The following is a 27,166-nucleotide window of genomic DNA, read 5'->3' on the forward strand; positions in this document are numbered from 1 at the left end:
GCTCTGTCCTTTTGCAAACACTAGCTTCCACTTTCTAAAGGAGTAGGCAATTTTAACACTCTAAATCCTTCTTGTCAGAAAGATTATGATTTTATAATAGGAAAAACTGTAATAAAGGCTTAGCTCTTGGACAGAGGATCAAAGGGGTGAAGATCCATATCTGTGGCCCAGTAAATCAGGCTGAGAGGTAGGAAGAATCATCTGGGGGAATTCCACTAAACAAAGAGAGCAGACAGTGCTTCAGTCCTGTCCTAGAACAGAGTTGAGAGTTGTCCTGAAGATAGTCCTGACCCTCTAATTTCCATGCTGGAAGGGCTAGTCCATTTTACTTTGGTAAAGACTCTGGCAAAGCCACAGCATTTATGCAGTGTTGGGGAAGTCAACTATGTAAGGATGTAAAGTGCTCATGCTACATTCTTAGGAGGCTGTCAGATGCAAGGAGTGCTAGGTGAATACCTCTGCTCTGCCTTCTCCTCAACACCTGCCCCCTTGACATAGGAAACCACTTGGACTTTATGCAATTAACTCTTTAGTTCATTTAGCTCATCCTCCTTATGGGTCATGATGACTGCTTCCATCATTTGCTATTCTGAGGTTGAAATCAAGACATAAAAGAAAAATCTTCCACATACTGTTTTATCTTTCCTTGATACCCAGGGCACATACTCCTGCTAACGACATTCTGTAGTACTTTAAAGCAGGTAGGCTACTTAGAGGAATCTCCTGCAGTGAACCGCTGGAGAAATAATGCATACAGATAAAGAGCTGCTTCTTCTGGCACCCTATTTCAGAACTCAGTGACAAAAAATTAGTATGGTGTTTCAATAATAAGAGGAGTTATGGATGGAGGTTGAGAGGATGTTGGTAATAGGAAAAGCATCCATAGGAAACACCTCCCACACATTCTACTGATGCTGATACAGAAGTAGGCAGCTGAAATGTAACCCATTCAAAGGCCTAATTCAGCTAATATACTGTCGGTCAACATGGGTTCTGATCACCTTGAATGAGCAGGGCTATTTGGGGAAATAGCTGTTCTTTGTTTCCTGATTTTAGTGAATAGGTATTAGAAGTACAGATTCAAGTCAATACTTCCCAATATTGTTGTAGATTAGAATTCCAAATGATTAACTAATAAAACATGACAATGCTCTGATTAGTCTCATGTATTTAATAGAAAGAGTCCTAGAATCAAGCTTCAAATCCCTCTTGGACCAGTGAAAATCCATATAAATGATCTTATAAACAGAATAACTTCCACTGAATTCCACTTTCTTTGCCTCTCCTCAGGCTCTGGCATGCCTTCAGTGGTCATTACTGTGGATATTTTGGACAGCGAAGACTGCTTGAACTATCACAAATAAGTGATTTCATTCTGCCATGTGATGTTAATGAATATCCTGTAGAAATAAAAGAAGAAAACAAGTTCACAGAGAAGAAGCAAAAATATGAATATCCTTTGGTATTTGACCGGCAAAAGTAAGACCTTTGTTATTTTTTGTTTTGTTTTGTTTTTTAGATGAGCAGACAAGAATTAAACTTTCAGGATACTGTGACACTGTGCTGGATGTGGAGAATTCCAAAGTGAAAAGTCCAGGGCTTTTCAATAAGGTTGCAGTCCAGTAGAAGTGAGAAACATGTAAACAAAAAGCTACAATTCTGTATATGAGTACTTCTAAGAAAATTTAATTCTGAAGATAATCATAGAAAAGCAAATGGGATGTAACCAAACAAAGAAGACCAAAGAGATAATTTTGGTCTTCTTTATTTAGTTAAATCCTATTTAAGTAAAAGCACTAAATTATGAAACTGTATGATACATAAAATTTTTCAAGACTTGGAGCCCAGTGAGCAAGTAGGGAAGACATGGTAGGAAATAGAGCAAGAAAAGTTTATAGAGGCCAAATCACAATGAGCTTTTGTTATGGGCTAGCATAAGGATTTTAAACTTTACAGAAACCATACTGATAGAATACACAAGAGAAAAAAAAAAAGGTCTGAAGAAAAGGATAGTGAGTTTGGTTTTGGACAGATTTAAGTCTAGATGCTTGTGGGACACCCAAGTGGAGATCTTTAATAAGCATTGAAATAAGCCTGTCTGGATGTTGAAAAGAAAACCACAAGCAAATGGTATGATGGCAGTCAAGGGAGGAGAGAGTTGTTAAGTAAAATGGTAGCAAGGACACATTTGCAGAAGGTAGCCATGAAGTCACATAGGACAGGAGAAAAGTAAACCTTGGATTTGTCATTGTTTTAGGGGATGACCCTGGAGAGGGTAATTTCAATGGAGTGATGGGTTAAAATTACAGGATGGTGCTTGAGAAATAAATAGGAGACATGAGGTGACAATCATATAGATTACTTTGTAAGGAAGTCAGATAGCTCTACGGTTGGTTAAGAGTTTTATCCATGGGTTCACTTGTGCCTCGGGGACACTTGAGTGTTGCTTAAAGGCTTAGAGGAAGAGAACAGCTCTCAGTAGGGAATGGAGTGTTGGCAGAAGGTGTTTTGTGCTTTTGTAATTTTCAGTCCTGTTTTTGATGTGGTTAGATCTTTGTCATAATGGAAGAGATAAGTGCTTATTTGAGATCAACATGAGCAAAGCCTGGTGGATAACCTCAGGGGACCAGACCAACCTGGACTGGCAACATGGAGCAGATCAGCACTGGGAGAAATGACTAGAGGAGCCCAAAGTGGGAAGAATCAGAGAGAATTGTCTAAAATAAAGTATTTTAGGGAAATCCTAAGTGAGTCAAAGCTGGAGAGACTCAGTGCCATCATCTAGTCCAACAGCTGGTAGGACTAGGAATTGAAACTAAGAGACACAAGTCACACAGAATTTGGATTAAGACAGGAGCAAGTTGAGAAAAATCAACAAGCATTCCAGGTGATGGACAAAACTCCATGGAGGTGCTCAAGGCTTGCCTTGGCTAGCCAGCAAGAGCACTGGAGAAGTTTTGCCAAAATGTGGGAGGTGGTGTGGTAGAGCCAAGACTCAAGATGTGCCAAAGTTCACCAAGCAAAGTTGATTGATCTCCCTTGGGTAATTGCTGAGCTTTGACCATCCATCTATCTTAGTACTCACAATAGTATATTCTAATTTGGTGATATGCATCCCCTTCACTAACTCTATGAGTTCTTTGAGGATAAGAATATGTTTTGTACATCTTTATACACCCAAGTTGTTAGCTTAATGCTTCGCACACAGTAGACACTCAAAAGGTATTCCAGTGAACAGATAGAGAATGATTACTAAGTGCAGAGATAGCATCATTAGGACTGGTGCCATGGGAGCCAGAGAATTGGGGACCCGAAGAAAGAAGGACATAATAGATATTTGTTTCATAGGCAGAGAATAAAAGATTTGGGTACACACTGAACAGCTTTCCTTGTATCTTTTTATGCAGATGGAAAAAAATGAGCTCAATGTCTTTGCTTTTCAAACGTACACCTCCCAAGGCCTTTGAAGTGGATCATGACTTTAAGTTTTTCAAGTCTCTTTCTTCTCCCAAGGTAGCCTTAAAACAAATGAACAAAAACAAACAAACAAATGAAAGAAAACACTTTGCTTTGTTTTCCTGAATTTAGATCTCTCCAGTGTATTAGTTTTTCACTGCTGCTATTACAAATTACTACACACTTGGTGGCTTAAAAGATACAAATTAATTATCTGACAGTTTTTTTATATGTCAAAAGTCTGCCCTTGGTCTTGCTGAGCTAAAACTAAGGTGTTGCCAGAGCTCTGTTCGTTTTCTGGAGGCTCTAGGGGAGAATCTCAATGCTTTAGTCTGTGGCCTTTCTTCCTTCATCTTCAAACCCAGAAATGTGACTTCTCCCTGATGGTTTTCCTATGATCACAGGTCTCTGACCGAGTAGGAAATGCTCTCTGCTTTTAAGGATGTCTCTCAATAGATTGGGCCCACTTGGATGAACCATCTCAAAGGTCCTGACCTTAATCACATCTGCAAAATTCCTTTTGCCCAGTGAGGCAGTGTGGTCAGAGATTGGGGGTGGAAGGAAATAGGGTGTGGACATCTTTAGTTGCCATGATTCTACCTATCACAGACACATGTCAGTGTAGAATTAGGAGAGAAATGGGTGCTGCTATTCATTCTATTTCTAATATTCCTAAAGAGTGGATATAGCAGGAGTTGATTTCAAGATCTTCCACATAGTAAACCAAACTTAAGCTTTCTAACCATATCTCCCAATATTAATCTACCATTGCCCCACCCTCTACAAATCAGGTTAGTCCTTGTTGCCTGAGCATTACTGTCTTGTGCCCTGACACTTTGCCTGAGCCGTCCTTGCCACATCTATGTCTGTCATGTCCATCCTACCTTTGTAATTGACAAAGTATTAGTATCTAGAATACAAAAGAATGCCTTAAAAATCAGTAAGAGAGCCAGTCCAATTTAAAAAATTGTCAAATACTTGAATAGATCTATCACAAAAGGAAAAAAACAAAGTTTGCCAGTAAGGATACAATGAAACGCTCAACCTCATTAGTAAATGTGGAAATTCACATCAATAACATGATAAGATATGGTTTTACATCCAGCAGATTGCCAAATATCAGAAAGTCTGACAATATCAAGGGTGAGTATGGATTTAGCACAATCAGAAACTAGTCTGCTGGTGGAAGTAGTGTAAATTAATAGAGCCACTTTGGAAAACAATATGGCATTAATGAGTAAAGTTGAAAATAGGTATAGTCTACTAGAGATATACCCTGGGGAAACTCATAAACAGGCTCAGGAGGAGGTGCGAGAATGCTCAGAGCAGTATCATTTGTAGTAACAAAAACCTGAAAGCAGCCTAAATGTTTATGAACAGTATAATCAGTACACAATTACAGCGTATCTATAGATTGGAATACTATGGAGCAGTGAACATAAATGGACCAACATAACACTCACCTGTATGGACAATAGTTTCAACATGTTACTGAATGAAAAAGTTTTGCTTAAGAGTATATAGGTAATAATTTCATTTATATAAAAGTCGAAAAGAGGCAAAACTAAATAAAATATTGTTTGGGTAAAAATCATTTAATATAAAACTATATAAATAAAAGCAAGAGTATTAAAAGCACAAAATTAAAGACAGTCATTACATTTAAGTGCACATGAAATGTACTGAGAACTTCAAAGTTGACAGTGTTGTTTCAATTCGTAAAACAAAGCAGTGAGTCCATGGATGTCTATTATGCCATTATTGTTTTACAGTACCAACTTCATATTTGATAAATACTTAATATTTTCTAAATGAAACAATTTTTATAAGCCCTACCTTTCTGTCCAAATGGAACCCAGCTGCTCCCACGGGGAGAGGCCAGGCAGGAGAAGGACAGGATGTGAAGTGTGACACACTTAGGTTTAAACTTAGATAAATTGTTTTATCCCTTTCTTCATTAGATAGCCCTCAAAGTGTTGCTTTGAGAATTGAGAAAAATGTATACCAGTTACATCACAGATACTCGATAAATGCTAATTCCACATTCCCCGACAACCCCAGTCTCTCCCTGCTTTGTGTCTTATAGCATAGTTCATTTACCATGTTCTCCAGCGAAAATTAGAGTATTTGTATACATACACTTACTTCCCACCCACCACTAAGTCCTGAGCTCTTTATGGCCAAAGACATGTGCATAGCATATAACAGATACTTAATTTTGTTGAACAGGATTGAAATAGCATGACCTAAAATAAAGATTGGTGTATACTTTTAATATTCTCTTCCAATTTGAAGATAAGAAATAATCTTTTAGAGTAAATTAACTGAAGCATTAAATACATTTTGGGAAATCTTTAGCAAAGTTCTAAAGCTCTTGAAATGATTAAATGCCCCAAGGATTGCCTTCTCCTTAATACACTTTTGTCTTTTCAACTAGTTGGTAAAATAATAAAACTTTAATGCTAAAGTTGAGTTAAAACACCTTTTTCTTAGGAATCTCTGATTTTACCAGAATCTTGTTTTGCCCATTTCTTTTCTTTTTCAACTGTATAAAATGTATTCATTCACTTATTTTTGACATATCATAATCAGTAATAGTAATACAATGATACTAAGTGTTACATTAAGCAGCACCACACTACATGTGTTATTTTATTGGACCCTCATAAATAGTCAATGAAGGGAAAAATTGCCCCAGATCATCCAGCTAATAAGCAGCAGAGTCAGGTTTTAAACCCAGAAATTTTGCCACTGATGAAATGTGCCCTTTGCTTTAAAGTTTCACTCTTATTTTTTGCAGATTCGACGATGTGCCTTAGAAGGATTCATGACGGAAAACAGAGAGGCAGGGATTGTATTTGGTTCCCTTCCTATATATAGGGTGAGTTGGAGGTTTCTGGGACTAGAATAGCTAAAAAACAATAGGGAATCTGACATTTCACTCCTGACCCTGGGCTACCAAACAAGATTGAAGACAATATGTCACCCAGGCAACTGCTGCTGCTATGAGCATGCTGTGTCAGACTCCAAAGAAGTCTCTAGTTCTAGGCCTCGATCACTTGTCTGTGCCATTCCACATTAAACACCACCACAGAAAATTATTTCAGACTCTATCCTGGCTTTTCATCACCTACAAGATAAAATCCAAACACTTTTAGGCTGATGTACAAACCTTTCATAATCTGGCCTCTGCCTGAACTGTCTGATCTCGTTTTCTACCACATTCCTCTATGTACCCTACACTCCAGCTATGCTAAATTACTTGGCATTTTTTAAGCATCATCGCTCTTCCTTCTTCTGTGACTTTGCCCATGTTCTCCTCCTTACTCATCCTTCCAGTCTCCATTCCAGATAATCTCTGCTAAATTAAAGAACTAATTAAACCCAGAATAATTAACTGAAGATGAAGTATTTCAATTTAATTTTAACTCATAATTTCTTAAAATGTTCTTTCTCCTTCCTGAGAACATGTTCATTATAACAGGATCAAACACTTAAGCTGCAGATGATGTTAAGGACAAAGTGTCAAGAAGAAATAGTGGGCATCTGGAAAGGAGGGTATATTTTAAAGCAGTTGGAGCTTTTAGTTCCCTATTCTCCACCCCTGAATTCACATTACAAAGTAATTGCCTTTAGTATGACCTACTAACTCTTTACTTATGGCTTCTAGGTACCAAGCCCTACCAGCCTAAGATTCCTTCCATTCATTGGTTTAGAAGCACAAAAGGAATCTGCAGATGGCATTGTAGGAAAAAAGAAAGGAAGTCATGTTCAACATGAAAAAGTTAGTACTTAATATTCGATTGTTTCCTATTTCTGTCTGGATTGTTAATTATTTCTTTGTTCCCAGAATCATTCTGGGCCTGAAATTATCTCAGTTCATACTCTTGTCATGAATATTCCAGGATGCTTGCATTTTAGCTCAGTAAGATGGAAATCATGAATTTGCTGAATGGAGAGAAAAATCAAATAGGACCTCTGAACCTGACAAATGAAACTTTTCCAGAGCTAATTTAATACTTAGATTTACTGCCTAGTTTTAAAAGGTAGGCAATGTGATATAATATCTGTAAAGGCTGTGTAACCATTCTTGTACCTACAAGATGAAGCCATGATATTGGTAAGTTTCTGGCTCACCAGACAAGAAGTATTCTCATGTATTAATAGGAGTAGCTAACATGCAATGCTTTAGGGTTTACATTGCATTTTTATAAATGATTCCCTTCATTTTCACAGTAATTACTCAAAAAAGTGGGAGGAAAGTGGAGCCTAACCAGAGTGTAAGTGACTTGCCAAAGATCACATAAGAATTAAGTGATAAACTGAGGTTGACTCTGACTCCAAATGTCATGCTCATCTTATCAAATGTCCAGCCTAGAAAATTCAAATGCTGTCACTCATCTACTAGTTCTAGGAAGCTTGTATGGGCCTAACTTGACCTGTGGCCATTCATTCCATCATTAAAATAGATCAGACCTTAAGGGGGAGATCTATTAACATATGGTACATTTAATATGCCTCTATCCTATGAAGTCAGACTAAAAGCAGAGAGGAGCTGGTTCTTATTGCCTCTGCCTAACGGGATAACAGACAACAATCACAACCACCACCAACAACAAAACACTACTTTATTTAATTATATAGAAAACTTGACCATCATTCTGTCCTCATGCACATCATGAGAATATGAATGATTTCTACTAGTCCTCAACTCTAAGAATTTTTGGCAAAAGAAGGGTTTTCATAAGATACTATAATTTATTTTAATTGTTTTAAGTAATGGATGAAACACAGTGGTATAAATAATCCAAAACTAAAAAGTAGTCAAAACAGTGTTTTGGGTCCTATAATTCACATATTTTATGCCTGCATTTGCATTCTTATCTGCTTTGCCTCATCTGATATTAAATATACTTTACATTCTCTAAATACAAACTAAGTGACAGAAAAAGATAGCCACATATGTCTTAAATGCCAGGGGGAAGAAAAAAATTTAATTAAAAATTAGTCATGGTTAATGTACATAATGAACAATTTACATTTAGATAATCAGAAATTGCACTATGATTAGTTTTATCAAAGATCATGAAATATGATAAATTATTTGTCCAAATGGAGAGGAATTTTCAATATATCTGTTGCTTTTAATGTATGCTTTATTTTGTCTTTAACACTCTGAGAGATCATTATCCAAGAAGGGCAAAGGGAGTAGATGTCTCTATTTGCTTACAGAAAGGGGACCACAAAACCATAATTTAAAATACTCCTTCTGGTTTAACAAAGAAAAGGTTAAGTGTTGTCAGGTGCTAAAATCTGTTTCCAAAATAAAATTAGACAAAAATAAATAAATAAATAAATAAATAAATAAATAAATAAATAAATAAATAAATAAAATTAGGTCCTTTTCAAAAAATTGTGCACCTAGCAATATGACAATAAAATCTGGGAACTGTTATAATGAACCATTATGTTGATTGTCTGCAATTTTAGGAACCCATACAGCCTAATTGGGAAAGCAGTGGATGAAGTCAAATCAATAAATACTCATCAAATGCCTCTTTTCATAAAAAGTACTTCCAAGAAGCTGAGCATAAATTTACCTCAGAAAGTTTAATATTCAAATTCCAATTTTTGAAATAAATTTACCTACTATGTGCCTTGTACTGTGCTAGACATCAAGAAGCCTTTCATAGATCAAGGAGCTCCTGGTATAGAGAAAATTCTTTGAGCATAGTCCAAAAACAAGTATCCTCATCTCTTTGACTTATTATTTTTAATTAACAAAAATGCTGATTCCAACTATTAATGTCATTAAGTGGTTTCTAAATCTCTAGAAATAAACAAGTACAAAATATTAACCATAGTACAGGAAAACATACTTCGGAACATAATTTTATACAGCTGAACAGCACAGGTTTGAACTGGGAGGATCTACTTAAATGCAGATTTTTTTCAATAGATACAATACTGTACCGTATTTTCTCTTCCTGATGATTTTCTTAATAACATTTTCCTTTCTCTAACTTATTTTATTGCAACAATATGGTATATGTGCTTATAAACTATGCAGGTTATCAGTAAGGCTTCCAGTCAACAGTAGGCTGTTGGTAGTGAAGTGTAGGGGAGTTAAAAGCTATGCATGGATTTCCTACTGTGGGTGAGCAGGGTATTGCTCAAGGGTCAAATGTAGTTCCTTTTTAGTTTAAATGTGGGAAGAGAGTGGGAGAATATGAACTTTGTGACATGTTCCATTTACAAAATTATAGAAACATACCCAATAATAGAAAAATGATTAAGTAAAAGATAGTAATACATGATAGCATACTCTGTAGTTTTTCAAAGAATAACAAAAACTCACACAATTTTATTTTAGGTAAAAGAGGATATAAACTACATCTGAGTGATATTGCTAGTGATCATGGCTAACATTTGTTTTTAGAGTACATACTGAACGTTCGATATATACTCTTTCAATGAATCCTCATAACATTAAGGTAGCTAGGATTATCATCCTCACTTTATGTTTAAGAACACTGAAGCACAGAGGATAAGTAATTTAAGATCCTCAAAGAAGTAAATAATAAAGTTGGGATCTAAACCCAGCAGGTCGACTTCAGAGCCTGGACACTTAAATACATGCAATGTGATTCAGAGGTAAGTAAGCCGCTGTGCCTCCCCTGGTCGCAGTAACCGGATGAGAGTCTGCAAGTAATGAACACTGACGGATTCACCCTTCCCACTATTCTCTTATTCCCTTGCTCTAGTTTATTTTTCTTCATAGCTTCTGTCACTACCTGACATTACAATCTAGAAAAGTTCATTTATTTGTAATGATTCATCTCAATAGAACATAAGATCCACAAAGGCAGGCACTATGACTTATTCTCTGCTGGACTCCAGCATTCAGAACAGACTGACACATAAGTCATACCAAAAAAAAAAAAAATTGCTGAATGAAAGAGACCAAAGAAGGAAGGGAGAGAGCAAGAGAAAGCGAAGGAAAATAAGGATAGAAAATTAAAGAAACATGAGTGCAGCTTGGGAAACTGCATGGGTTGGTTAGTGAATTGGTGTGGGGAACTGCTTCCCACCTTATAATTCAAAAGGGAAGGAGTAGTTGGGTTCCCTGTAAATGTTCAAGCCTAACAGAACTTTAAGTGGTTGAATTTTGACCTTGGGGCTCACTTTGTATTTTACCTTTACCTAAAACTCTCCCGTTTTGTCTTTCTTTCTTCTTCCTCATAATAAGCCATAATATCAAATTGATGTGTACTGTAAATATTAGCTGAATATTACTGAAAAAATTAGATACTTCTTATTTTGAATTTTTAAACCAAAGGAGTTTAACTTTTTATATTAATCTCTAATATAAAAAGTTATTTTGGGTGTTCCAAAAATACCCAATTCAAAACTAATTTACATTTCTAATTTGTGGGATCATTACTTGATTTTATTTTCCTGTAAGTCAATGGACTCTGATGATACTAACATACAATATTTCTATGCCTTACAACAGTCTAGCAAGCTTCTATAATTTGCTTTGTTTTAAACAAACCTTTATAGATGGGGCAGTTGAGTCCCAGTATGGTAGTCACGTAGTTAGTCTAAAGCTTCTGCTCTTCCATCACACCCTTCTGGAACTCCACATTTTTATCCTGAGGCACACAGGATAGTTAAATAAATAACGATACTTCCTTACTAGGAGGATTAAAATCTCTAAGAAAATTAGTGGTGCTACTTGACTCTGAAAAATTGTATTTATCATATAACGCCAGCTATTAACTGACATATCTTTTATTTCACAGATGCCACGGAAGAGAAGTCTGAAAAGAAACTTGGTCCCACAAATAAATCTGACTTCTTTCTTCCCGTCCATCTCCAAGTGAAGAGAGAAAAATCAGAAGTGGCTGCTGGGGCCTGACCTGCATATAAAATGGCAAGATCTGAATGGTACTCCAGTCTTAATTTCAGGATGAAAGTGAGGGTCGCCAGACACTGTCACCATATCCATATCCTCAGGCTATCCTTTCAATGGAGAAGTTTACTCAAGGAGCTCAGGTGGATTCAACTCTAAACAAGCAAGCAGCAAGCAGCCAAGTGTACAACTTCTTTAATACATGGAAATCCACTTAGGGAACAGGCAATATTTCTTGCTTACTGTCAGCAAAATGACACATAAGGAAACAAAGAAAATCAATAGCATTTAGTAGATTTAAAATAATATGGTTACCAATGGTCAGCTTTTTGCCTCCCCTCCTTGTTCACCCTAATTCATAACCAATACTATTATTTGAATGTATTCAGTAAGAGGCAAATTACTTGTGTCATGCTATGTGTTATGCAAAGAAAATTATTAAAAAGAAAAACGTGACAAGCAAGCCTCTAGCTCTTTGTCTTCCCCATTTAAGGAAATTTCATATGGAAGAAACTTTTTCTTTGATAAAGTTAGATGTTATTTAAATTTCATCTAGAAATGACTCCAAATTAAAAAAAAAAAAAACAATGTTCATCTCTTACTAACTCTCTCATTGATTGATTCCAGTGATTTGGTGAAAAGGTTAATTTTACCAATGGATATTCATGTATTTTTACACTTTTTTTGTGTTTGTATGAAAGCATCTAAATTTGATCAACAATAAATGAGATTTTTAAAAAGATGTACTTATTTATTTGAGAGAGGGAGAGATAGAGTGAAAGATAGAGTTTGCCACTCAGAGAGGGGCAGAAGGAGAGAATCCTCAGGCCGACTCTCCGCTGAGCTCCAAGCCAGGGAAGGGCTTGATTTCACAACCCTGAGATCAAGACCTGAGCAAAACTAAGAGTCAGACGGTTAACCGACTGAGTCACCAGGTGCCCCAATAAATGAGACTTTACATAAGTCAAAGGCATGAGAATAGTATCAGAATTGAAGCCTGCAGATTTGCTAACCCAAGGCTCTTTGGGAAATGATTCAAAGCTCTGAGTAATAAAAGTATTCCCACGTCAAGGGTTGTATGCACCCAAAGCACTATGTCACTTGGTAAGAAAAAACTATAGTCTCATAGTATTTGTTTCTGCCTTTCCATTCTGAAAGGGTTCTATAATTCTTAAGATCCTAACAACCTTGGAAAAATAAAATAAAATTTTTATTCACATATACTTAAACGTCTATTTCTAAAAAGGCACTAATTTTTGGTGTTTGTAGGAACGTGATAATTTCTCCTACTAATTTTCTTGTTTAACTTTTTTCTTCATGTACCTTAATTACATAAGAAACTTAAGTTCCAAGATAAAATATTGAACATTATGGTTTTTAAGTTTTTAAACATAATTTTAATAATTTACTCAAGTGAAAGAAGAGACTATAGAAAAACAGCACAGTTAAGGAAAATTAGTATCTATCTATACCTAAGAAAACCAAAAGATCCTTTCTTAAAAATTGAGGTATAAGTGACATATCACATTATATTAGTTTCATTATACAATGATTCGATATTAGTATTTACTGTAAAATGATCACCACCACAGTAAGTCTGGTTAGCATCTGTCACCATATGTATTCACAACATTTCTTTTTTTCTTGTGCTGAGGACCTGTAAGACCTACTCTCTTAGGAACTTTCAAAATGCAATTCAGTATTAATAACTATAGTCACCATGCTGTCCATTACAATGCCATGACTAGGGGAGGTCTGTACCCATTGATCTTGCTTTTTCTATCTTGCCCCAGAAGATTTTTTTAAAGAATTCTAAAAGCAAAAAGGAAAACTTCCAAGTTTATAAAAATCATTCCATTTTCCACCTTGTAGTCTCATTGTAAAAGAAGGTCATTTTATCCCTAGGCATATATATCCTAAAACAAGACTATACTGGATACCCTGCCCATACTCAGTCCCTCTAACATAGCATTCAAGACTCTCAATTGACATTGCCTTCCCTTTTTGATTGAGAAATTCTCTCAAACTTCTTTTAACAAATATACAGTTTCTTGAACTTCTTAAGATTAGAAAAATATATTTCAGCATTTTTGTATATTGCATAATAAGTGATTTCATTTTAGTATGTTGCTGAAATGACACTATAGCAATGTAATTTTTATGATACACATACTAAAAAACTTTATCATTCAGATATCCAATGATGGATTGATTAATCATTTAAGAAAAGGCTAGACTTATTGACAAATTTAAATATAGATCATTTCATTGCATGATGTCTGGTGTGGAATGCTTAAAATGTTTACTAAAATATAGGTAATGATTTCTGCTTCAGATAATGGTAGGCTAGGTCATTTGGACCAATCACTCTCACTGAAGACAACTAGAAAACATGAACAATATATAAAAAGGTATATCAGTGAAGGCATCTGAATGCATATAAGGTGGTAAAGCATGAAGACACCAGATTCTCAGGGAAGACTGAGGCTCAGGTAGATGGACCCAGCTTTTGAAGTCAATTTTCCCATGCAAGCATGTGCAGGTTCCAGGAGGGAAGAGTAGGAAGCTAAGAAGCTGAAGTGGTAATTAGGTCCAAGGGGACAGTGAGTGGAATTAGGATCAAGGGGTAAAGCACTGTCACTTTGGGTTGAGGCTCCCAAGAACTACAACCTAGAAATATGGGTGACATGAAGGTAGACAGATCTTTACTGGGGACTACAGTTCACCTTCCAACTATTTCAATTCCTAAAATCGGACTAAAGTACTCCAAAATTGATAGAGCCCCCCAGGAGCCTGCAGAAACAAGAGTAAGTACTATGATGAAAAATGACATCATTTTAGGCCTTCAATTATGTTTTCATTATTCCAAGTATATGTCTGACACACTAAAAAAATGACCAATTAGGGCAGCCCCGGTGGCGCAGCGGTTTAGCGCCACCTGCAGCCCAGGGCGTGATCCTGGAGACCCAGGATCGAGTCCCACGTCGGGCTCCCTGCATGGAGCCTGCTTCTCCCTCTGCCTGTGTCTCTGCCTCTCTCTCTAGCTGTGTCTCTATGAATAAATAAACTTTAAAAAATAAATAAATAAGTAAATAAATAAATAAATGACCAATTACACATGGAGATAAAACAACAAGAATGAAACTGACAAAAAAAAAAGCAAGTAATAGAAACACACTTTAAAATAATTGTGCTTGCTCTATTGGAGATAAAACTCAAGATTTAGAATTTCAACAGAGAATTAGAATTTGTTGGTTAAGAATCAAATTGAAATTCTAGACCCAAAAAGCACAATTACCAAAATTAAAAACTAAAAGGTTATAACAAAAGAGTAGGTCAACTGAAGAGAACATCTGTGAGCTGAAAAATAAGTTGTAGGTATATAGGTATTTGTTATAGAAACCTTTCAAATTCTCTGATGTTCACATTTTTTCCACAATAAAATGAAAGGAAAAGAAATCTAAAGAGGAATCAATAAAACATTTTGGAGAGAAATTAAAGAAACCCTATATAAATGCAAGGGTATATTTATGTTCATGTTTTGAAGATGCAATTTTATAAAGATGTCAATACTCTCTAGATTAATCATCTATTGTTGACTTTAAAAAACACCAAAAATAGAGAGGAAGACAAACCATGAGAGACTCATGACTCTGGGAAACAAAGGGTTGCAGAATGGGCAGTAGGGGTCGGAACAGGGTGACTGGGTGACAGGCATTAAGGAGAGCACATGATGTGATGAGGGCTGGGTGTTATATGTTGGCAAATTGTATTTAAATTAAAATAAGTAATAAAAACCACCAAAAAATTAAGTGGCTTAAAATAACCATTTTATCTATTATTTGGGCTGGACCCAGTTGAGCACTTCTGATCTCCCCAGTGTCAGTCACTGCAGCAGGGGGCTAGATGGTTTAGGGTAGCCTCCTCACACATCTCATGATGGACCTCTCTCTATATATGGTCTCTCATTCTCACTGAAGCTAGGCCAGAATTCTTCACAGGATAGTCTCAGGGTTTCAGAAGAAGAACAAAAACTACAAGACCCCTGGAAACCTAGGCTTCCTAGGTTGAGGATTCACAAAATGTTATTTCTATTGTGTTATATTAGCCTAATTAAGTTACAAGGCAAACCCAATTTCAGGGCAGGGGAAGAAATATTACAAAGGGGCATGCATACAAAAATGGGAAAAATTTGTGCTTTTTTGTGATCTACCACATTCACCAAATTGATCTTTAAATCTAATCTCATCTCAATCAAAATCTCTGCATTTAAATTTTAAAAATTTTAATTTAAATTTATATTCTATAAGGATTTAAATTGACAAGCTTCTCAAATATTTAATTAATAATATGAGAAAGGTTGGGGCTCCTGGGTGGCTTAGTAGTTGAGGTCTGCCTTTGGCTCAAGTCATGATCCCAGGGTCCTGGGAGTCCTGCATTGGGCTCCCCACAAGGAGCTTGCTTCTCCCTCTGCCTATGTCTCTACCTCTCTTTTTGTGTCTCTCAGGAATAAATAAATAAAAGTTTAAAACAAAAGAATATAAGAAGGGTCAAAAAAAGAATATAAAAGGATCAAGAATAACCAGGAATATAAAGGACAATTCTTCTTGAAAGATCAAAATACAGAATTGCTTAACTATATATCAAGACTTATGACAAACCTATAGTCATTAAGAGTGATATTGGCACAAGAATAGACAAATAGACAAATAGATGGGAGTAAAAAGCACAGAAAACAACCCTCACATATCTAGACATTTGATTTATGTCAGAAGCAGGACTGCAGCAAGGTATTTAAAAATTATCTTTTCAATAAATGTTCATGGGAGAATTAGGAGAATTACAATTATTGAAAAACATGAAAAATGACCTCTACTTTGCACTATGTATAGAAATCAGTGTCAATGATAATTCTAAGAATGAAAAGCAAAATATAAAGTGATTTTAGAATTAAAGGATGATTTTTTCATGAGCTGGGAGAAGGGAAATAATTTTAAGTAGACTCCATGATCAGCATGGAGCCTAGCATGGGGCTTGAACCCATGACCCTGAGATCAAGACCTGAACTGAGATCAAGAGCTGGATGCCACCCAGGTACCCCAATAATTTTTAAATAGTATACAAAAAGTACCTGAACACAAAGAAAAATCCTGAAAAACTGATCCATATTAAAATTTAAAATTTCTGTTCAAAAGCACTATTAAGAAAGTAAAACAGCAAGCCACAGAATGGCTGAGATTTGAATCACATATAACCAAGAAAGGACTTTCGTCCAGAGTGTATGAAAAACTCCAACAAATCAGTAAGAAAATTACAGACAATCCACTAGAATAAGCAAGAGGCATGACCTGACGTTTCATAAGAGGATATCCAGATAGCTGATACATGTATGAAAAGGCACTCCATCTCCCTAGTAATGCTAACCAAAACCATATGAGATACCTCTACACAAACCCCAGAATGACTAAAATTAAAGGGACTAACAATATCAAGTATTGGCAAAGATCTGCAATAAGAACTCTTACATACTTCTGGTGGAAGTGGAAGTGTAAAATGCTCTTTGGAAAACTTTTTAGTATCTATTAACATTGAACAAATGTGCATTCCATGACTCAGAAATTCTTGTGCAGCCCGGGTGGCTCAGTGGTTTAGCACCACCTTCAGCCCAGGGCCTAGCACCTCCCAGACCCGGGATCGAGTCCCATGTCAGGCTCCCTGCACGGAGCCTGCTTCTCCCTCTGCCTGTGTCTCTGCTCCTCTCTCTTAGGTCTGTATACCCAACAGAAATATGTGTACATGTACCTCAAAAGACATGTTAAACAATGCTCACAGCCTTGTTACTTATAATACCTCCATTTTGGAAACTATCCAAATGTTTTTCATGGTGGAATGGATAAATAAATTTTCATATGTATTCATATAATAGAACACAATAAAAATGAATAAACTACCTATACACAAAACATGGATGGATCTCATGAATAATGTTGAGCAGAAGCCACATACAAATTAACATAAGCTACAGGTTTCACTCAAATAACTTAAAAAACAAAAACAAGAGACTATAGTGGTTTAGGTATGAATTCTAGTTTGTAAATTAAAAAAAGAAATACAAGAAAGTGGCTGCTATAGAATCGGGATAGTGGTTACCTTTTAGGCAGAGGGAAAGTGTAGTTTTGGGGATAGTATGGGGGGAATTTGTACTGTGTCAACTTAGCTTATCTGTAGCTACTTTTTCCAGAATTTTCTGTTCTATAATTCTAGGTTAGTGTAGGCTATCTGAACTTGAGTACAATATGGAAGGCAAAAGTGAAGCAGTAACTATATATATTTTTACACCCAAAAGGTGGTTCAGGGTACCAGGTATGGTTGCATTTAGTGCATATTTTCCTGATTTCCTGGTTCATCTTGGTCCTATGCACAGAAGTGCAGATGGGGCAGTCCTGTGCTACAACTATCCCAAACCTCCTTCTTCGGCTTCTCTGACTCCTGGACCAGACTGTCTGGTCTGCTGACTTCAGAACCAACATGAGACACAGAAGAAACAGCTGTATGTAAACCATTAGCTCCCACAGTTGTCAGGATAAATCCCATATTGTAGAGCAATCTTCATCATTTTCTGTAATGAAACCTTGGATGATCTACAAGAGGCATAAAAGAGGCCTCTTGGGTGCTAGGAACATTTTATTTTTTGACTTGTGATGATAAAATGAGCTTTCCATCTATCTTTAGACCGATTTTCTACAGCTATACTATATTTCACAATAAAAGTTAAAAAAAAATAATTAAATTACATGTTACAGCCAAAATAGACCAAAACTGCTGTCAGGACTTGTTTAGAATTATTGCACTTTACACATGAAAAAATTGTTTCTTTAATAATTGTTGTGTTTCATTTCTAAATAAAGAGCTATGAGAAAAAGGCTTGGAATGCTAATCATAAGTTCTTCTCTGAAAATAACACATTATTATAGGTGTATATAGTCTTATTTCTAACAAGAAGAAAGCCAAACAGTTATAATCATCACTGAATTTTTTTCTCCTTTAATTCTACTTTGAAATGCTAGAGGCATATTGATGTGCTATTTAAAAATGTTGATCAAATACATATAATATGTGAATGTAGTTATGACCTTGAGGACATTTACTGAATTAAACGTTATTGTCTTCATTGCCTCATTGCATTTCAGCATCAACATTTGTTACAATTCCTGCCTTCAGTCAATATCCATTATGAGAAGAAATTCAACAAAATATGAAAATGATTAAAAGCTTATGAGATCTCTGCCAAATAATGTGATCTCCACAAATTGTCATGTGTCTACACTGTTTTAATCTCTGAAAATCATCATGTTTTAAAGACAAGAAATATTTAAAGTATTAAATTGTAAACTTTTAAAAATAGGAAATTGGGGGCCTGGGTGACTCAGTCCATTGAGCATCTGACGTTTGGTTTTGGCTCAGGTCATGTTCTCAGGGTCATGAGACCCAGCCCCATGTCAGGCTCTTCCCTCAGCATGGGGTCTGCTTAAGGGTCTTCCCTTCCTCTGCCCCTCCTACTCGTGCACTGTCTCTCTCTCTCAAATAAATACATTTTTTTAAAAAAAATAGGAAATTGAAATATAAAGTATTACTATTTTAATGACAGAACTCCCCAAAACACCTTTGGCAATTCATGGGTGTTCATTAACAACTTGAGGAAGACTACACTGCCAAGTCTAGCCCCAAACTAAATATTCAGGCTTATCTCCTCGCTAAATTTTAGGCAATCCAGGCTACTCACCATTCCCCAATGAGCTCTAAACTTTCCCTTATTTTCCTTTTCTCTTGCTCCTGGCAACCAAATATCTGCAATGGACAGAACTCCAAGGAGTATCAATATGAAGAGGCAAAAAAAACCTTGCTTAGAAATGTCAGAGGAAAATCAGAAGAGAATTGAACACACAGAGGCCAAGACTTTCAAAGAAGAAGTTATCAATGGTGTGACATTTGGCAATGAGAACGAGGAAAAAGATGGGATGATCTTTGTGTTAGCTCATGGTTTTTATTCAACTTCCTTGAGGCCCTGAGAATTTTGAGATATCTCGCCCATATTACTCTCAAAAACAATATCTTTTTTGCTGTGAAAGTAGGGTAGCCAGATATAGACTTGTAGGAGCGAAGAGGCTTAAACATATATAAAGACTGAGAAGGGAGTCAAAACATTTAAGAGAAAAACTGAAGATACCAGAGATGCCTGTGATATTTGTTGAAGGAAGATTTGCCTTAGACCAGAGGCAGTACTTATCTTTTATATGCAACAGGAAACAATCAGTGGGTACAAATAGAGATGAAACAGTAGTTGCCATGGGACAATCAAAGGAGTTCCTGCCAATTTGTCTCAGCTTCCCCCATGAATAGTGGCAATAACTAACATACAGTTAGTATTTATTACCTATCAACTCCATGTTAAGCACTAGACATAGATTTTCTCATTGAATACTTGTAATACAATGATGCTCTTAGTATCTAAATTTACATAAGAGTAAACATATAGATTCAAAGGAATACATGCTCCCTGATGTTTATAGCAGCACTATCAACGATAGCTAAACTATGGAGAGAGCCCAAATGTCCATCGACTCATGGATGGATAAAGATGTAGTACACACATACACACACTTGCACACACACACTCATGCTTGCAGGAATATTACTCAGCCATCAAAAAGAATGAAGTCCTACACCTGCACCCCGATGTTTGTAGCAGCAATGTCCACAATAGCCAAACTGTGGAAGGAGCCTCGGTGTCCATCGAAAGATGAATGGATAAAGAACATGTGGTCTATGTATACAATGGAATATCACTCAGCCATTAGAAACAACAAATACCCACCATTTGCTTCGACATGGATGGACCTGGAGGGTATTAGGCTGAGTGAAATAAGTCAATCGGAAAAAGACAAACATTATATGGTCTCATTCATTTGGGGAATATAAAAATTAGTGAAAGGGAATAAAGGGAAAGGAGAGAAAATGAGTGAAAATATCAGTGAGGGTGACAAAACATGAGAGACACCTAACTCTGGGAAATGAACAAGGGGTAGTGGAAGGGGAGGTGGGCAGGGGGATGGGGTGACTGGGTGATGGGCACTGAGGGGGACACTTAGTGGGATGAGCACTGGGTGTTAATGCTATATGTTGGCAAACTGAACTCCAATTAAAAAAAATTTTTTTTTAAAAAAAAGAATGAAGTCCTGGCATTTGCAAAGACATAGATGGAGCTAGAGTGTATTATGCTAAGCAAAATAAGTCAGTCAAAGACAAATATCATATGAGCTCACTCATGTGGAATTCAAGAAAGAAAACAGATGAACATATGGGAAAAGGGAAAAGAAATAAAAGAAAGAAAGAAAGAAGCCAAAAGAGACTCTTAATGATAGAGAACAAACTGAGGTTTGGTGGAGGAGGTATGTGGTACATGGGCTAGATGGAGGATGGATATTAAGAAGGGCACTTGCTATGATGAGTGCTGGCAGTTGTATGATGAATCACTGAATTCTATTCCAGAAACAAATATGGCACTGTATATTAACTACCTAAAATTTAAATTACAATAAATAAATAAATTTTAAAAATAAATTTACATAGAACACAGAGACTTAGAGAAATTAAGTAATTGAGAATAAAATTCTGATTCCCAGGCCCAAATCATTAGCCAATCAGAACCGGTAGTGAAACTGGAGCAAGGGCTTTAGTGCTGGTTGAAAGGGAACTTGGGTATTGATGGAAGAATGGAAGAGACTTCCAGGTAGCATTAAAAGTCCAAGTGGGTTTTTAAAAATGTGAATTTGCAATGGTTCTAATCTATGAGTTATGGGATCTTCTCTAGAACTCCATTAGAGTTGAAAAGCTCTGTGGTTTGATTGGAGATTTTACAGAATGAACATAAGGGAAGGACAGGGTAAATGATTTAGTGAAACAGCAAAGCAGTATTTTATGGTGAACCATAGTATGGAGGCTGATCAAGAAGATGGTGAAGCTAGCAGAGTACTGATGACCCAGGGAAAGTATGTGGCCATTTATCACTTAGTACTTTCAAAGTGTATTTGAAAAGTAGTAGTGACTGAGTTAGTTGTCGGTTGTTTTCCAGTCAGAGTGTGTTAATGAAATTTTAGATTACAGAAACGGAACAGTCCTAATGTGGAAGTATAGTGAAGGGCCACAGGGAAGGACCCCTGAAAGAAAGTGTAGGTAAAGTTCATTAAAACTGAGATCAGGAAATTCAAATGTGTATTAAATAAATTTCCCATGAGATATAAAAGATGCCCAGGAAGATGGTGGAACTGAATTTGAATGAAAATACTTTGAGCCATTTTGTATGTGGGTAAAGAAGGAATGATTTTGAAAAAGAAACGGGGGAGAGGCAGGAGGCTAGAATGTGTCATTGTCACCATCTGACCTTGGGTTGTACTAAAAGGATGGAATGGTTTGCAATTGAATGGAGGATCTGGCAAGCATAGTGGAAAGGATTAGCAAGTAGGGCAGGAGTATGGGGACAAGCCAAGAGAGAGGAAGCGCAGAACAGAACTAAAATAAAGGATAAATGAGGACAGGTGACCCGAAGGGCCCAGGATTTGGGGTGAAGGACAGCAAGAACAAGAGATAAAATAATATTGGCCAGGGGGATCCCTGGGTGGCGCAGCGGTTTGGCGCCTGCCTTTGGCCCAGGGCGCGATCCTGGGGATCCGGGATCGAGTCCCACGTCGGGCTCCCGGTGCATGGGGCCTGCTTCTCCCTCTGCCTGTGTCTCTGCCTCTCTCTCTCTCACTGTGTGCCTATCATAAATAAATAAAAATAAAAAATAAAAAAATAATAATAATATTGGCCAATATCAGCATTCTGACTATAATATTTGTATAAAGGTATTTCAGTGAGAGCTAGCACAGTTACTTGGTGATGCCCTAAGCTGCACCATTTTGGGGCAGGACAAAAATTTTAGCTCTTGTTGGACTTCTAGTTTCTGTAAAGTTTAAATAGAGAAAATCAAAGTAGTGGGAACCATTTTTCACATTATGCATCTATTCCTTGGATCTGGAATAGAGCAAATTCTACTCTTCCTTTCATTTTCCTAAATCTTAGCTACCCTTTAGATCTACATGGCAACCAGTCGCTGCACGAAGTCTTTCTGTCTTCATTGAACAAGGAACTTCTATTGCCTTTTCTATCATTTTTATACAGCAGCATTGATTACTCGCAACACCAAACTCACTTTTCAGTAGTTACAACCTTTGGAACGTGGCAATAGCTTTTTTAATAAAAGACAAAAACGAATCTGACAACCACAGATCTTACAAATCCATGACCAACCAGACACCATGGGAATGAAGGCATGGAGCTCCAGACCCACTTCCAGAATTCCAAACAAAGCTGACCTAACTAAGAATGAGGGGTAGTCCCTCCCTCACCTTGCTACTGCAAACTTTGCCCATGACATAAAGTTACTCCTAATCTTCTCCTGTTGACTCTGAGTCGTGTGACATGTCACCCATTGCAAGATTTGAACAATAGTGTAGAGGGTTGTGTGAGGATTAAGGGAGAATATACAGGAAAGGCTCAATGTCCCACCCACAGGAAGCACTATTTAAGTGTTTTCTATTATCATCATTCTTCCTGTTGTTTTCATTATTGTTATTATTATTTTCTCTCCTATCAATAGCTCAGAAAAATGTAAAAGTAGTATAGATCCTACCTGTAAACTAGGGCAACTGTTCTCATAGAATCACGAGGGCAGCTTTCACAATATGTCTGTAGCAGGACAGGAAGAGTGGGAGAGACAGAACAATTCCCCCCAAATGTGTCCACATCCTATTCCCCAGAATCTGCGGCTATGTCACCTTACATGTCAAAGGGACTTTGCAGATATGGTTAATTAAAGATTCTGAGATGGGGAGCTCATCCTGGATTATCTAGGTGAGCACAGAGTAATCACAAAAGTCATTATACAAGCGAGGCAAGAGGGTGAAAGTTAATAAAAAGAGATTTGACCATAAAAGCAGAGGCTGGAGTGATGTGCTTTGAAGATGGAGGAAGGGCCACCAGCCCAGGAATGCAGGCTTCTTCAGAAGCTTGGGAAAGACAGGAAAACACATTGATCCTGGAGTCTCTAGAAAGAACACAATCCTGGTGACACTTTGATTTTAGCCTCGTAAGATCTGCCTCAGATGTTTGGGCTCCAGGACAATAAGATAATAAATTTGTGCTCTTTTATTTTTTATGTGTTTTTTAAATTTAAATTCAGTTAATTAACATATAAGTATTATTGATTTCAGAGGTAGAAGTCAGTGATTCATCAGTCTTATAGAATACCCAGTGTTGTTTTTAAACCATTACAGTGATAGAAAACAAACCAATGAGGGAAGGGCTAAAAGTTACATTGCAATCACCCAGGGGACCCAGGCATCATTCTTTTTTTTTCCTACCATTTTTTTTTTATTTAAACTCAATTTGCCAACATATAGTATAGCACCCAGTGCTCATCTCATGAAGTGCCCTCCTCAGTGCCCATCATCCAGTTACCCCATTCCCCCACCCACCTCCCCTTTCACAACCAGAGTTAGGAGTCATTTGATCATTTCCCAGAGTTAGGAGTTTTCCCAGAGTTATGGTTTTCTCTCTCTCTAATTTTTCCCATTCAGTTTCCCTCCTTTCCCTTATAACTTCTTCCACTATTTCTTATATTCCACATATGAGTGAAACCATATGATGATTGTCTTTCTCCAATTGACTTATTTCACTTAGCCTAATACCCTCCAGTTCCATCCATGTCGAAGCAAATGGTGGGTATTTGTCCCTTCTGATGGCTGAGTAATATTCCATTGTAAATATATACCACATCTTCTTTATCCATTCATCTGTCGGGGACATCATGGCTCCTTCCACAGTTTGGCTACTGTGAACATTGCTGCTATGAACACTGGGGTGCAGGTGTTCCGGTGTTTCACTACATCAGTATCTTGGAGTAAATACCCAGCAGTGCAATTGCTGGGTCGTGGGTAGCTCTATTTTTAACTTCTTGAGGAACCCTCACACAGTCTTCCAGAGTGGCTGTACCAGTTCACATTCCCACCAATAGTGCAAGAGGGTTCCCCTTTCTCCACATCCTCTCCAACATTTATTGTATCCTGTCTTGTTAATTTTCACCATTCTCACTGGTGTGATGTGGAATCTCATTGTGGTTTTGATTTTTATTATTTGTATTTTCCTGATGGCAAGTGATGTGAAGCATTTTCTCATGTGTTTGTTGGCCATGTGTGTGTCTTCTTTGGTGAAATTTTGTTCATGTCTTCTGCCCATTTCATGTTTCTTGGGTGTTGAGTTTGATAAGTTCTTAATAGACATTGGATACGAGCCCTTTATCTGGTAAGTCATTTGCAAATATCTTGTCCCATTCTGTAGGTTGTCTTTTAGTTTTGTTGACTGTTTCCTTTGCTGTGCAGAAGCTTTTTATCTTGATCAAGTCCCAATAGTTCATTTGTGCTTTTGTTTCCCTTGCCTCCATAGATGTATCTTGCAAGAAGCTGCTGTGGCCAAGTTCAAAAAGGGTGTTGCCTGTGTTCTCCTCTAGGATTTTGATGAATTCTTTCCTCACATTTAGATCTTTCAACCATTTTGAGTTTATCATTATGTATGGTGTAAGAGAATGGTCTAGTTTCATTCTTCTGCACGTGGCTGTCCAATTTCCCCAGCACCATTTATTTAAGAGACTGTGCTTTTTCCAGTGGACATTCTTTCCTGCTTTGTCAAATATTAGTTGACCATAGAGTTAAGGACCTATTTCTGGGTTCTTTATTCTGTTCCATTGATCTATGTGTCTGTTTTTGTGCCAGTACCACACTGTCTTGATGATCACAGCTTTGTAATACAGCTTGAAATCCAGCATTGTGATGCCCCTGGCATTGGTTTTCTTTTTCAATATTCCTTTGGCTATTCAGGGTCTTTTCTGATTCCACACAAATCTTAAGATTATTTGTTCCAACTCTGTGAAGAAAGTCCATAGTATTTTGATACTGATTGCATTGAACGTGTAAATTGCCCTGGGTAGCATAAACATTTTCACAATGTTAATTCTTCCAATCCATGAGCATGGAATGTTTTTCCAACTCTTTACACCTTCCTCAATTTCTTTCAGAAGTGTTCTGTAGTTTGTAGGGTATAGATCCTTTACCTCTTTGGTTAGGTTTATTCCTAGGCATCTTATGGTTTGGGGAGCAATTGTAAATGGGATGGGTCCCTTAATATCTCTTTATTCAGTCTCACTGTTAGTGTATAGAAATGCCACTGATTTCTGTGCATTGATTTTGTATCCTGCCACACTGCCGAATTACTGTATGAGTTCTAGCAATCTCGGGGTGGAGGCTTTTGGGTTTTCTATATACAGTATCATGTCATCTGCAAAGAGGGAAAATTTGACTTCTTTGTCAATCAGGATGCCTTTTATTTCTTTTTGTTGTCTGATTGCTGAGGCTAGGACTTCCAGTACTATGTTGAATAGCAGTGGTGAGAGTGGACATCCCTGTCGTGTTCCTAATCTTAAGGGAAAAGTTCTCAGCGTTTCCCCATTGAGAATGATATTTGCTGTGGGCTTTTCATAAATGGCTTTTAAGATATTGAGGAATGCTCCCTCTATCCCTACACTTTGAAGAGTTTTACCCGGGCATCATTTTTGTCCTTGCCAGCTTAATCTCCCAGATAACATCCCCTTGCCTGCAGCCAGAGCTGTGAAGTACTGAACTGGGATGTGAAGGACAACAGGAAAGTTTCTGAGACTAAAGGAAGTGCCTTTATCATGTAGTTGGTCCAACTCACAGAGCAATGCAAGATTACAGAATAAGTGCTAGATTACAGAATAAGTGGTATAACACTTTGATACTGGGCAAAAATGAGAAAGAAATATGAACCAGAGCAGTTCCAGACACTGGCTGCTTCAGCAGCATCCATGAGTCTACCAATTCCCACTGAAGCCCAGCTCAGCTATATGGCATTTACTATTACTTAATTCACTTATGCATTGTGTTTTATCTGCTTTGTTCTTTCACTTATTTTCAACCAAACTAAATTACAAACTTTTGGGGATTAGGGACATTTTATATTTTTTAAACTCCAATTGAAATGGATTATTGGACTCATTCATTGTGGAAGCTAACAATCTTGGCCCTAAAATTCTGGCTATCTTTTCTCCACAAAATCCTAAAACTCCATCTGCTATTTGATTCAGCCCAGTTTTGAGGCTGTGTGTGGCCAGGATATTTTGGGCAATGTCTTACCACATTTTAGGATGACATAATTAGATATATTCCAGTCTAGCAGATTTTACTCCCACCAAGCTGGAAACACTTCATAATAATTACCAATGTGATAATAATCACCAATGGCAATTTTTACATAAAGGAAAATTTTTACATTTTTTATATACGTCTAAAATATATAGGCCAAAGCACATCTTCTCATTATAAGCTAAGTAATCAAAAAAGAGGGTGATATATCTTAGCCAGCTCTCTGGCATAAAAGGAGAATATTTTCTCTCAAGGCACTTCACTTCCTTCAGGTGTCACCTTTAAGAGTCGTTTTCTGAGGATTCTCACTTGCAATGGCACCTTCCCTACCCACCTCTACTCCCTGGCTGTCTTTCTTACTGTTCTTTATATCACTTAGCATCCAGTTGATAATATTCATTTGCTTGTTTTTTAGTATCTGTTATTCCCCTCTCTCCAAAAGTAGGGACTCTGGTTACATGACTTGTTGTTTCCCCAAGTT

General features: G+C 37.0%; 1 protein-coding gene and 1 long non-coding RNA gene across 8 annotated transcripts in view; one reads left to right on the forward strand and one right to left on the reverse strand.

The window, feature by feature from the left end:
- WDR64 (WD repeat domain 64) overlaps nt 1-11,990 on the forward strand; it is a 144,553-nt gene extending 132,563 nt beyond the window's left edge. For 5 of the 7 annotated variants that reach the window (XM_038542678.1, XM_038542679.1, XM_038542676.1 and 2 more), the window contains 5 exons: nt 1,291-1,479; nt 3,408-3,513; nt 6,257-6,337; nt 7,127-7,240; nt 11,262-11,990. In XM_038542678.1, coding sequence (XP_038398606.1) covers nt 1,291-1,479; nt 3,408-3,513; nt 6,257-6,337; nt 7,127-7,240; nt 11,262-11,342 — 571 coding nt within the window. In that variant the 3' untranslated portion in view covers nt 11,343-11,990. Of the gene's footprint in view, nt 1-1,290; nt 1,480-3,407; nt 3,514-6,256; nt 6,338-7,126; nt 7,241-11,261 lie in introns of those variants that run through there. The other 2 variants (XR_005362176.1, XM_038542681.1) reach the window with 2 other exon arrangements.
- LOC111096683 lies at nt 1,166-27,156 on the reverse strand. The gene is made up of 3 exons (XR_005362181.1): nt 27,020-27,156; nt 11,012-11,111; nt 1,166-1,400 (listed from the first exon to the last, which is right to left on the reverse strand). It is a non-coding gene; the product is annotated as an uncharacterized LOC111096683 (long non-coding RNA).
- Between the last annotated feature and the right edge of the window lie 10 nt (nt 27,157-27,166).

Source organism: Canis lupus, chromosome 7, assembly GCF_011100685.1.
Source record: "Canis lupus familiaris isolate Mischka breed German Shepherd chromosome 7, alternate assembly UU_Cfam_GSD_1.0, whole genome shotgun sequence".
Taxonomy (NCBI): Eukaryota; Metazoa; Chordata; class Mammalia; order Carnivora; family Canidae; genus Canis; species Canis lupus.